Source organism: Drosophila ananassae (genome assembly GCF_017639315.1).
Source record: "Drosophila ananassae strain 14024-0371.13 chromosome 4 unlocalized genomic scaffold, ASM1763931v2 tig00000054, whole genome shotgun sequence".
Lineage (NCBI taxonomy): Eukaryota > Metazoa > Arthropoda > Insecta > Diptera > Drosophilidae > Drosophila > Drosophila ananassae.
Window position 1 is genome coordinate 8,656,719 of NW_025319037.1, and position 13,266 is coordinate 8,669,984.

The window sequence follows — 13,266 nt, forward strand, 5'->3', positions numbered from 1 at the left end:
CCGCACAGGAGCTGCCGACTGTCCTTGGAGTTGGAGTTGAAGCCGTCATGAGTTCGAGGCCCCTGGGCGTCCACAGTCAGGACTCAAGCGAAGGCGAGGCGTAAACTCCCGGGCACATGTTGACAGCTAAGCCGTTCATCACCTGACGTGCTTGCGCCGATGGCGGCTTGTATCGTCAATTAAGAAAATGTTTTGGCAGCGATGATCCCGGGAGTACGTCTTGGGCCACAGGTGCGGTCGAAGTTGCATCGAAAGCAGGAGGACATAGGGAAGGGCGATCTGGTCCTGGTCGCAGAGGGTCATCAGCCGCCCCAACAATAGATCACCGCCAGAGTCGTCGAAACTCAAGCCGGTGCGGACGGAAGGGTCAGGGTCGCCGTCGTGACAACTAGCTCTGGAGCTGTTTTCAAGAGAGCAGTTTACAAGCTGCCGAAGATGGCAGTTGGTTGAAGCCGGATGGAGGCCTTCAACGGGGCCGGTGTAGAGTTAATATAGATTAATAATAGATAGATTTATAGAAAAAGAAAATGAAGTTAATTGGAAGTCTAGTATAAGTAGTATAAGGAGCGGGAACGAAAGAAAAGCTCAGTTGCGCTCTCTTGGGAATACGCCCCGCTTCACCGCAATAGATAAGCTATGCTTAAGTTTATTATTGAATATAGATCGAATTATGACTTGAAGCCGAATGCACGCATTTGTTTTTTTCGTCGGTTATTTTTTAATTAATATTTGACGCGGCTGCGTCATTACCCTTTTTTCATTATTTATCGTGAAATTTGTTATATAAAATAATTTCATTAAATAGGGAGACTTTAGAGGATTATCTAAATAAAATACTAACATTCAGTTTTATTACTATTTGCCAAACTAAGTTCCTTTTTTTTTTTTGCTTACAGACTTTAAAGGTGTAAATTAGTTGGAAGACGCATTGCTCGTTCGAAACCCCGCGTTGCAGCCAGCAATGAATATTATATTCGAAAAATTTTAATTTCTGATATCTCCATCATAGTTACTTAGTACGAAGGACAAAAAATTCTTGAATTAAATACACTAAATGAGATAGAAACAATAGCACCACGAAAATTTAAGTCAAATTTTAAGATTGCTTATACGTACCCATTTTTGCTTTTTAGTATTTCCAAAAGCATCAGCTGTTGTCTAGTCTCTTTGGTTAAATAGATCCAACAACCCAGCGAAAATATTCAAGGTTTTTACATCCATAGACAAGTACGTATTTGTTCGTCCATACAAACGCATTAATTTATATGTATGTGTTTTATATATGTATATGTAAATTAATATATTTGCACCAAACATTCAATTGAGTGCGCGGTAAATTAAGTTTGTGATGAATTTGTTTGCAAAAGACATCCGATATTTAATTCCAAATTCCTAATATTTAATGTGGGTACACATGTATAAATCGTTTATGAACAAGTTGTAAATTTTTAATAAATTTGTATTTTGTATCCATGTGGATCCAACTTTTTCTTATTTTGTCATTCGTATACTTCAGAAATTAATTCACGTCAATTACTCGCTCATAACAAAAATTTTAAATATTTTCACTTTTATGATTTTAATAAAAATAAATACACACTGCGGTTTACGACTAACTCGGTTCGTTTCGAACACATTCGACCTGTCGAGCAAAGTTGGGTATTGCGCAGATGCGCTCGAGTAAGAGGTGACTATGGGACCTTCTATTCATCTCTCAGTCGACACGACATGTTGCGTATTGTGAGGTTGGGTCAGAACGAGAGATCCAATATTCCATGCGAATTCCAACACAACTTGTTGTATGACCTATGCAATAGTTTAGTACCTTTTGCTGGTAGGGCCAATCATGTTCGAGATCGTTCGCCACCATGATTTTGTACGTACCCGGTTAGTACACCCATTTCCGATTATTGCACCGGTTACCGGTTAGTACACCTGTCACCGGTTTGCATGCGAACTCAATCCATAGAAGTTAAAATAAAAAATAAAAAAAATTTACCTTTTTTAATTTAAACTTGATGTTATTCATTTATTATAAAAAATATAAGCTTTAAAGCTCCCGTATGTACATACATATTTATGTACATATGTATGTATATCGAGTATAAACGCGCTAGAGATTTTCAAAGCATATTTCTTCAACCTAGGAACAGAAAACGTATCAACTGTTCTCCGTTCCGTTTCGTATATTTGTATTTCGTGCGTTATTCGAAAAAAAAGCTTAAGGTGAACTGCACATGAGCCGAAAAAGCTTTTTTTGGATGTCTTTCTATTTGCGGCTTTATTGCGGTTCGTTCGTGTTTATCGTGTACACCAAAAGTTTAAATTATCATAAATCTTATTCTTATTTTTGTTTTGATTGCGCGTCTACGCGTCTGTCATGTAAGAGTCTAGATTTTTATCTCAACTAACTTTATCTTAACCCTTTCCATCCTTCATAAATGATATTTTTATATGTACCACTTAAAAAACTTCCAGCAACAGCCTACTTATTCTTTTCAATAGTTTAAAAAACAAAATGTACCAAAATGCCTGAATGTGTAAGTTTTGACATAAATCGTGTCAGTTCTTATGCTGTTCTTTCGTTCAATGTGATATACTTTTGCAGATACATATGATTGTAAATATGTATGTAAGTTTTAAGTATATTCAAATCCTTCAAAGTTTTTAGATATAAATATAAGTACAAAAGTGCAAATATCAAAATGCCAAGCAATAAACATACAAATATGTACATAAATAAATATGTACATAACTGCATATATACGAAACGCGAATATACATACATATGTATGTATACATGCATATGCATAAAAAATACCAGTCGCTAGAGATTCGTATTTTATTTTTATATACATATGTACATACATGTACATATGTATGTGCATATTTACATATATTAGGCCTGTCAGGACCGCAACCCTTACCTTTATATTAAAAAAATATTTGTCAAATTAAAATTTAAATATAAATGTTTACTTATTTCAAAAGTATCCGATTTTCAATAATATAAGCAAATCCGATTAGTTATATTTATCTAATTAAGAAAAGCTATGTACATATGTATGTAGATATTTAATTTTGCTTTAGACTTCGTTCTACATAAAAATGCATACATATGAATACATATACATATACATACATATATACTCATGCTGTTGCATTTTCCGTAAAATTAAACATATGTATTTAGGTTTAGGTGAGTATAGAATTAAAGAGTATAGAAATGCACTTACAATACTTTCGCACAAACATACACATATATATATATATATATGTATATATATATATGTGTATGAAAATATATACATAGATACATATGTATGTAGGTTTGCAAAATATGTTTAGGTCGATTTTTTCATTCCTCTTCTGTATCCCAATTGAATTAAACGCATAAGATATTGTCGATCATTATGTTGATGAGTGAAATGAGTGCAAAGGCTGCATTCAACAAAAAAAAATTCAATTTTCAAAAAAAAAATATTTTTTTTATCTTCTTAAGATTTATTTACTTTGTCCAGATGTTTGTATACATTGAAGGCGACCTAGGCACGTGCGGTTCCGTTGCTTTCGGGTTTTTACACATGCAGTACACAGAAACAGCGTAGTATAGGACATTTAATTATCTTTTTTGCCAAAAAACGATGCAAAATATTTCAATGCGTTTATGTCCTTGCAGAGGGTATTATATTTTTTTATACCCTTGCAGAGGGTTAAATGTGTTTTTTTGTTAAATGTGTGCAACGCAATGAAGGAGACATCTCCGACCCGAGAAATTTTTGATCAAGTTCACCTCCTGAGTCGAGAAGTCAATCAGTTTTAAAGCGTCTAGGATCCATCGACCAGGATCCTATAGCTGCCATATAACTGATTGATTGGAAAAACCATAACTTTGGTTTTTTTTAGATTAGAAAGTAGATTGGGATTGTTTAGAGATTTTATTTTGGGAAAACTAATCGGATCTGTCAAATTTTCCAAGGATCGGCCGACTATATCCTATAGCCTTCATATAACTTACCGATCGGAAATGACATAACCTTGCTTTTTATACCCTTGCAGCGGGTATTATAATTTTAGTCAAAATTGTGAAATGCAGTGATGGAGACATCTCCGACCCTATAATATACTTTATTCTTGATCAGGATCATCTCCTAAGTCGATATAAGCGTGTCCGTCTGTCCGTCCGTTCCTCTATCCGCATGTCCGTCTGTTTCTACGCAAACTAGTCTCTCAGTTTTAAAGCTATCGACTTGAAACTTTATATAAGTCGGAACGACCGTGATCGGTCGACTATATCCTATAGCTGTCATATAACTAAATGATCGGAATAGGCATAACTTCGTTTTTTTTTAAGCTAGATGGGCTTTCTTCTAGGATCGGCCGAATATATATTATAGCTGCCATATAACGTCGGGCGGAGCCGAAGTTTATATACCCTTGCAGTTGAGTCGCAGTCCGCTAGGTGGCGCCACGCATCTTATATTATTAGATACATAGCGAATCGTATATAGTTGGCCGATCCTTATGAAATTTGGCATATCAAATTATTTTGCCCAAAGAGGCATCCATTGAAAATCCCATCCTTCTAACTTCGATCATTATATGGCAGCTATAGGATAAAGAACACCAAAGTTGTGGCATTTCCGATCAATCAGTTATATGACAGCTATAGGATATAGTCGACCGATCCCGGCCGTTCCGACTTATATACTGCCTGCAAAGGAAAGAAGGGTGTGTGCAAGGTTTCAACTCGATAGCTTTAAAACTGAGAGACTAGTTTGCATAGAAACGGACAGACGGACATGCTCATATCGACTCAGGGATGATCCTGATCAAGAATATATATACTTTATAGGGTCGGAGATGTCTTCTTCACTGCGTTGCACACTTTTGACCAAAATTATAATACAGTCTGCAAGGGTATAATGATATGCACTAAATACAATGATGGTCAACGCAATTACACTGCCAACATAATTCAATATACATATGGTAAAATTTTATCAATTTCTTCTCTTAGGTGTACCACGGAAACTGTGGGTGATAGAACCTATGTTTGTTCTGGACTTTGGTTCAGGGGAACATAAAGGTTATGGAGCAGGTAAAATTATGCGTGGAGGAAAAAAAAGTTGGAAATTTTCGGCCTGTGTTATTAAAAATTAATCAAAACCCAAAGATATACTTTTAATAATGCCGAGTGGCAACCTTTTGAACTTACACCACTACATTTTTGTTTAATTTAAACCATTTGGAATTTTGTGAAGGACCTAAAAATGTTCATGTGTTTGACCTTTCAGTAATATTTTCTGTGGCACTTCTGGTTTTGGCCCAGTAAGCGAGTCCACAAGTAACAGACTGCCCATTTGTTAATTGGCTTTTGTGGCGCATAATTAAAAGTCAGAAAACAAAATATTAAGCTCAAAAATAAATTTAGTTGCTAGAATTAGCACATTATCTGAGTGTTTGCTTTAATAAAAGAAGTGTTATCACTAAAAAATAATTTAATTCTTATTAAAATTAAGAATGTATGCAATCATTCAATTCGTTTTCCCATGTCCAAATGTTCAAATTGAACCTTTAACCATTTTTCGGTAACATTCTTTGTTGTTCTTAAGTGATCTTTAACTAAAATAGAAATATTTGTTCTAGAATTTATGGTTTTCACATTATTGGGGTCTGCATTTTTGACTGCATTTATTAATGACATATCACCAATTTTTATACCCTGTACTCATAGAGCACGAGCGTCTATTGTAGCCGCCATAGACGGCTACAATGAAGTTATCAGGAAAAAGGAATCATCGCCAAATCATAATCAATGTATATACATTTTTTAAGACCATGTCATTTAATAGCCATGTCCGTATGAACACGTGGATCTCAGAGACTGTATCTCAGAGAAAGATCTTTTCATGTAGACTTCTTTAATACCCACTCATTAAATGTAACAATTACACAGTGTAACAGTGATTCTGAACTTTTGAAGTGACATAGTAGGAATTGTTTATTGGGTCGATTATATCACAAAACCATGTTTAAAATATTTGTAACACCCTCAAAATCTTGATTTATGGTTAAAAAACCGTTTTTCGGGACTTTTTTGCGCTTAAAAATTCCTGAACGCGTTTTTTTCAACCGATTTCAAAATTTTCGGTGTTTTTCAATAGTTAAATGTTGTAGCTTTTGAAAAAAAAATATATCTTCGATTTTGTTAAACAAAAAGGACAAAATTTTTACACCTGAAACTGAAGTTTTTGACTTTTATTCGTTTTTTTCGGATTTTGATGCCAGTTTTTTGGTAAAACTTACAAAAATTCTGTCATTTTTGCCACATATCAATGTTTTCTTATTCTGAATATTCTGAATAAAACGAGATAAATTTCATCAAAAAATTATGAAAATTGGTGAAGTTATAACGCTTTTCCCAAAAAAAGTCAATTCAACCTTGCGTGCGCTCCGGAGTAACCGTGTGTATAAGAAAGGAATAAGCTCTTCTTCTTATAGTGCTCGCATGGTTTGATTGACTTTTTTTGGGTAAAGCTTTATAACTTCAACAATTTTTATTATTTTTTAATGAAATTTGTCTCGTTTTATTCAGTATTAATAAGACAATATTAATATGTGGCATAAATGACAGAATTTTTATCAGAAGAAAGCAATATACTCTTATTCTTATACTCATTGTTACTCCGGAGCGCTCGCTATGTTGAATTGACTTTTTTTTGGGAAAAGCGTTATAACTTCACCAATTTTCATAATTTTTTTACGAAATTTGTCTCGTTTTATTCAGAATTAATGAGACAACATTGATATGTGGCAAAAATGACAGAATTTTTGTAAGTTTTACCGAAAAATTGGCATCAAAATCTGAAAAACACGCATAAAAGTCGAAAACTTCAGTTTCAGGTGTAAAAATTTTGTTCTTTTTGTTTAACAAAATCGAAGATATATTTTTTTTTTTCAAAAGCTACAACATTTAACTATTGAAAAAACCCGAAAATTTTGAAATCGGTTCAAAAAAACGCGTTCAGGAATTTTTAAGCGCAAAAAAGGCCCGAAAAACGGTTTTTTAACCATAAATCAAGATTTTGAGGGTGTTACAAATATTTCAATCATGGTTTTGTGATATACTCGACCCAATAAACAATTCCTACTATGTCACTTCAAAAGTTCATTCACTTTTGTTTTTTTTGTACCACTGTGTTATCTGTTATTTTAAATTAATTATAAATAAAAGTAAAGCTAAATTATTCGAATAGATTTAATCAATTTACATTTAATTTTATCTAGGGATAATTGAAAAATAGGATGGTTACCCTGTTTGGAACTGAAAATAATATTAATTCAAGTAATATTATCGAATCAACTTGACCAAGAATGATCATATGAAGTAGCTTGGAAGTAGCATTCGAAAAAAAGAAACAGCTTTTTCTCAAATTCAACACTCATTTGATGAATTGCGTATTGCTGACTCCAAACGCATGAAGAGTATTCAAGGATCGGTCGAACCACAGAAACCTACAAATTCTATGTGGTTAGGAGATCGTCAAACTCTTTTAACCAGCTATTGATAAAAGCTGGTACCCATTTCATTATTACTGAAATAAGTTCATTACGACAGCTTGTGGTACAAAAAGACTCCAAGATCGTTAAATAATAAAACCCGAACTAACCCGGATGAGGCACACTGCGACTTAACGTCATAAGCTTACATTTTGAGCAGTTATGTAAGAGGAGATTGTTAGAGCACAAAAATAAGACTTCATAAAGGAAAAATTTTAGATGTCTACGCAGGAAGTGGTCTGAAAAGGAAAAACAGAGCTTGACATCATCAGCATACATAAGTGTAGTATCATAGTTTCGGAAGTTAACCTTTAAATTCGCGATATAACGTTTATAAAGTACATTGTTAAAAAAGATAAAATGGTTACGATTATAACAAAAATTTGTCTGATAAAACAAAGATTCTGACATAAGAAATTGGAAGTTCTTGAATTCCTGTTCTTGAGACGAGAAAGGTGTTCTTGAGACGAAGAAAGGTGGACGAGAATTAAACCAAGGTGGTTTCGTTGATGTTGATGAAGAGACTTCAGGAACAAATTTTAATAATTAAATCATAAAAAGAATCCATCTTTGATAGAGTTAAAAGATGAAAGATATTTCCAATAAATTCCAGCCAAATGATTGGGAAAGGCGGTATAATTAATTTTTCTGAAACATTTAGAACGAGGCTGAACATTATAATTAGCGCGAATATTAGGAACATCGATTAACACAGAAACCAGGAGGATTGGTACTGTGGGGTTTGTAGTTAAGTCCTCAAGAAGCGATAATGGCGAAGACCGAATTACAGTCACAGAGGATGTCAAATTTAAGAAGTTAGGTGGGTTTACTCGGCCAAAAAAAGGGCTATTTTAATAATTTTTTTGTATATAAAGATATATAAAAATTTAATTACAACTTTAAGTTTCTTAAATATACATATTTGAAGAACCATTTCTGATGTTTTCAGAAAGAAATATTAAACAGCCTGCAATTGAACAGTCAGCGTTGACAGCATAACAGAATCAGCCGACATGAAAAGACCAAATATTTTCATTGTACTATTTAAGTCTAGTTTTTATCCACAATAAAAAAATCCTACGTTCAAGTTCTCGAGAATAGTATCTCGAAAGCCTGTGCAAAATTTGATCAAGATTGGTTGAGTAGTTTCCGAGAAATCTTGTCAACCGACTTTGAAAACATAGTTTTGAGAAAAACGTTTGCTCTCTGCTTATACATGACCTCGAGCGTCCCCTTTTCAAGGCTGTATCTCCGAAACTTTTATTCGAATCGACTTGAAAATTTTGGTAAACATTCTCGAGATTCTGTAGAAATTTATAAGAAAATAAAAAAATCTCACCTAAGCTCACCTAACCCTTTAAGAAAATAAGGTCTAGAGATCTGCCATGAGTGTTATGGTAATTTCAGTTACGTCATCGATCATCATGTGGAAGCTTGGAAACAATTTATAATCAGAGATTGAGGAATAAAGCCATGGTTCGATAAGCGCAATAGCATAAAAAAAAAAGTTTTTTTGGAGCAGAATCTGCATAGTTGGGAGTCAGAGGGTCTTTTCCTAAACATTCATGAATAATGCTGTGCTTAGGCCTGGCTGTCGGATCTAGAGCTTTTTTTAAGAAAGGATTCAGGAATTACTATGTATAAAAAAATGCTTATGTTTAAAGTTAATCTTATCAATAAAGAAAAGCTAACTTCGGGCAGAGCCGATATGCCCTTGCAGTTAAGTAGCAGCATATATTGTATATATATATGTCGGATTGTATATTTTTATCCGATCCTTATGAGACCTCCGATCCTTATGACCTTCAAATCAATTTTCTAATAAAAATGTTGGAAACAGCCCCAAGCATCTTTAAAAAATCCCAAAGTTATGCCAATTCCGATCGTTTTATACCAATCCTTACCCTTATCCTTATGAAAATTGTACACAGGATATTTTGGCCATATATAAGATGTGTGGAAAGTCCCAACTCTCTAACTTAAAAATCACCAAAGTTATGGCATTTCCGATCAATCAGTTATATGGCAGCTATAGGACATAGTCGACCTTTCTAGTTTTTTTATAATATTGCTCCATTTTGGGGCATTCATAAACTTTCTCCTGGAACAAACTTGCAATAAAAAATGAAAAAGTCACTTTTTTATAGATAGTAAAGGTTTACATTTATTTTAAAATTCATATGTCATAAAGCGTTTGTTTTGCAGCACGGGATGTAAATGGACCAACAATCAACTGATGGGTTTACTTTATAGTTATTTTAACATGGACTAGACAAGACGGACATGCTTACATCGCCTAAAATGGGAAACCTGGTTAAGAATATGTATGTATGTACTTTTTATGGTCGGAGATGTCTCCTTGGTAAAAATTATAATACCCTCTGCATGGGTATAAAAATAAAATACATTACTTGTTACAATGCTTGATGAATAACATACATTTACATATATTATTTTTCAGAAGATAATCTTAAAATCCTGCTTAGAATACTATTTTGTGAGTGCACGTGTATGCATAAGTAGTGGGATGTCAAAAAGTGATCGAACTTCACTGGTGTTAGAATCTTTGAACAAAATTTTCAAACGGTTCGTTCCCTAAATGGCCTTTAAATATTAAGGAGATGCATGTGGAAAATAAATACATCCTGCTGATATGTAGTTCCTTTTCACAAACATACAATATAACTTTGTTCGTATTTATAATAAGACCAATAAGGGCAGTAAAAGGTGCTCTCAATAAAGATTTTATTCAAGATAAAGAATTAAAACACTCTGGAGTCATTGTAATGGCATCGAATGTGGATACAGCTCTGGCGAAGACAGTAGATATTGCGTCACCACATTTAACATCACAATCGAGGATTTTAAACAGTACCATCGAATGTATGAACAGCCAACAACACGAACTATCCACCTTAAACGAACTTACCAATTTTCAGGATGAGGAAGTTGACAATCCTACTGATGATTCCGGCTTAGATCAAAACAGAAGTGTGGTAGATAAGTCTAATAAGTTTAAAGATTCTGAACAGCCTTTGGCTGTCAACAGCACCAATTTAAAAATTATGTCACTTGTGGATAGTCCAGATAAAAAAGAGTCACACAAATTATTGACTTATAATACCGATAGTTATTTGGCTCCTGAGCAAGCCCTGGTGACAAGTGTAGAGTTAGTGGTCCCTGCGCCTGCAGCCTTAATATCCTCATCGGATGAGCGTAATCCTGTCGACGTGACAGATTCGTCTCCAACGGCGCCATCAGCAATCGGCAGCAAGCGACAGCATAATGCCGCTGAACTTTATGCTTCGAGTGGTTCGTGTGACTCAACGAGAATATTAACAAGCGAAAAAAACGATGGTTGTGCAAAGAATTCCTCTAACTTGGATATAAGAATTCCTACTAATGTAGCATCTTCCAATATTTTTCTGCCGGATCGAAGGGTTTCCATATGGACCCCACATAATGACCAGACAAGTCAATCGAATATAGGGGCGTCGTCAGAAGAGCCTATAACTGTGAATACCAATCATTTATATCAACATCATAATCGCCATACGGAGCTTTTGATTCAAATAGAGAAGGAGAGATGTGAAACTACAGAATTTCCTCAAGATCCCCCCATGCAGTTAAATATTCATAGTACTGAAATTCATCGTCAGTATATATCAGCAGAGGTTCAACCAATCGTCGAAGGCCAGTCCCATATTAACTTTTATGAACAAATGATGCAGCAACACCACCCACAAAATCAGCGTCAACACCAGCATCATGAAGTCGTTCCCACAAACACTCCCAGAAGTCAACATTCAACGTATGCCATCTATAACCCTCATTATCAAAATTCCACAATGTTTGCAAATTTCCAAAATAATCATCAGCAAAACCAAAATCCCCAAACACAAAATCATTTAAGTTGCCATATTTCAATCGAGCAATCGGATACACTTTCTCAGCAACACCAGATTCAACACCAGCAAAACCAACCGCAACTCCAAGGTCATAATCGACAACAGCTCCAACCGCAGCACCATTTTCATCAACACCATCAACCACAAAATCAAATTCACGAAAATTTTCATGATTTAATAATGGAAGATTTTCGCGAGGAGCAAACTTCTGCCTACAAACTGTGAGTTATTGATATATTAAACATTTTAAGAAGCCAGAACAAACGAGGTTTAATTTTTAAATGTTTTAATATAAAAAGGGTAGCAAACTTTTAGTAAATACGTAACTTACAAACTATTGGAGTTTAATATTTTTTTCTTAATCTTTCTATTACCCTTAAAGTTAAATGTCGTAGTTAACTTCAATCGATAGCTTTTAAACTGAAATTCGCAGAAACCGACAGACGTCTGCTACTTTTGTCAAAAGTTTAATACATTTCGGTGACTTTTGGCCGAAATGTCTCCTTCATTGCGTTAAAAAAAAAAATAATTTATTATTTTATTATATATATTTTTTATTAATTTACCTTCAATATTGAGGTCAAATATAATAAACATCCAAATAAGTTTGTAAATTTAAATTTCAAATTGACTCTACCGTTCGAATATTCTTTGCAGAACACTCTCTCCAAACAATGTCAAACCGGAAAATCAGGATGATGGTTACGAAACTAGTGCCGGCGATGTTTTGACACCAAATTCTCATAGTTCCTCCACTCATTCTGTCACGCCTCAGCATCAAATGCACCATCCAAGTGTTGGAAATATACAGAACGTAAAAAATTTAAACATAACCTCCGTATCAAATGGGAATCACGAGTCGCTTGTTTCCTCTCAGACATCTGGCGTCGATTCATATAGTTTTATGTGTCAGGAAACTAATATAAAGAATGTTCCTGCAGTAGGATCAGTTCCAATGTTAGCTTCATCAAATGGAAGCTTCGAATGCCCCAACGACGAAATGTACGATCATAATCACGAAAACCCTTTGCAAGTTTTAGGCAAGGCGCAATGCGATATGACTTCCAAACCAGTACCAAAAAAAAGAGGTCGAAAAAAAAAACTACCTGGTGTCGGATCAGGTGGTATTCTGATGACAAAACTAATATCCCATGAGTAAGTATTTAATCTTTCACCCCTGGTTATTTTTATAAGGTTGCATATTCTGATAGAATTTTGTCCAAAATTGACGCTCCAAAATACTTGTATACGTAGACTTGTCGAAAAGTCTGTATTCTTTGGCGAAGCATAGCGTGAACAGCGAGCTTGCATTGCATTTTGATTGGTTAATCATCATCTTCTAGGTCGGTATAAGCATGCCCGTCTTTCTGTCTGTTTCTACGCAACCTAGTCTCTCAGTTTTAAAGCTATCGACTTGAAACTTTGCACACATATTTCCTTTATTTGCAGGCAATATATAAGTCTAAGTGCTGCTGGTTCCGACCAGAAGACCTGACCCTATTTGTTTAAGAACCTCAGAGACAATGAATAAAACTTAATATTCAATATTCGCTTTTATAAAAAGCGAATAAATCCGATCCACATTGCATAGTTTGCTTACCAACATGTAAATACAACATGAATGTAAATATTGTGTAATTAAGCCTTAATATAACCAACTTTCATCTATGATAAAGGGGTTACATAGGTTTCGCGGTCTCAAATTTAAATGCTAATTGCAATTTCTCAAAACCTACTTAACCGATATTAATACATTTTTAAACCGTCTTTCACATATATCAAAAATCAATGAACT

At 34.4% G+C, this 13,266-nt stretch overlaps 2 protein-coding genes across 11 annotated transcripts in view; one reads left to right on the plus strand and one right to left on the minus strand.

Moving 5' to 3' along the window:
* The window catches only part of LOC6505482 (transcriptional activator protein Pur-beta), a 505,448-nt gene extending 503,664 nt beyond the window's left edge, over window positions 1–1,784 (minus strand). For both annotated transcript variants that reach the window (XM_014904427.3, XM_044717615.1), the window contains exon 1: window positions 1,117–1,784. The gene's annotated coding sequence lies outside the window, so the exon portion shown is untranslated. The remainder of the gene's footprint in view (window positions 1–1,116) is intronic.
* Window positions 1,785–1,871: 87 nt separating this feature from the next.
* The window catches only part of LOC6505469 (myb-like protein Q), a 30,473-nt gene continuing 19,078 nt past the window's right edge, over window positions 1,872–13,266 (plus strand). The window contains exons 1-5 of one of the 9 annotated variants that reach the window (XM_032455887.2): window positions 2,135–2,382; window positions 9,769–9,887; window positions 10,025–11,692; window positions 12,129–12,626; window positions 12,921–13,265. In XM_032455887.2, coding sequence (XP_032311778.1) covers window positions 10,185–11,692; window positions 12,129–12,626; window positions 12,921–12,966 — 2,052 coding nt within the window. In that variant the 5' untranslated portion in view covers window positions 2,135–2,382; window positions 9,769–9,887; window positions 10,025–10,184 and the 3' untranslated portion in view covers window positions 12,967–13,265. Of the gene's footprint in view, window positions 1,888–2,134; window positions 2,383–7,531; window positions 8,384–9,754; window positions 9,892–10,024; window positions 11,693–12,128; window positions 12,627–12,682; window positions 12,815–12,920; window position 13,266 lie in introns of those variants that run through there. The other 8 variants (XM_032455888.2, XM_044717614.1, XM_032455889.2 and 5 more) reach the window with 8 other exon arrangements.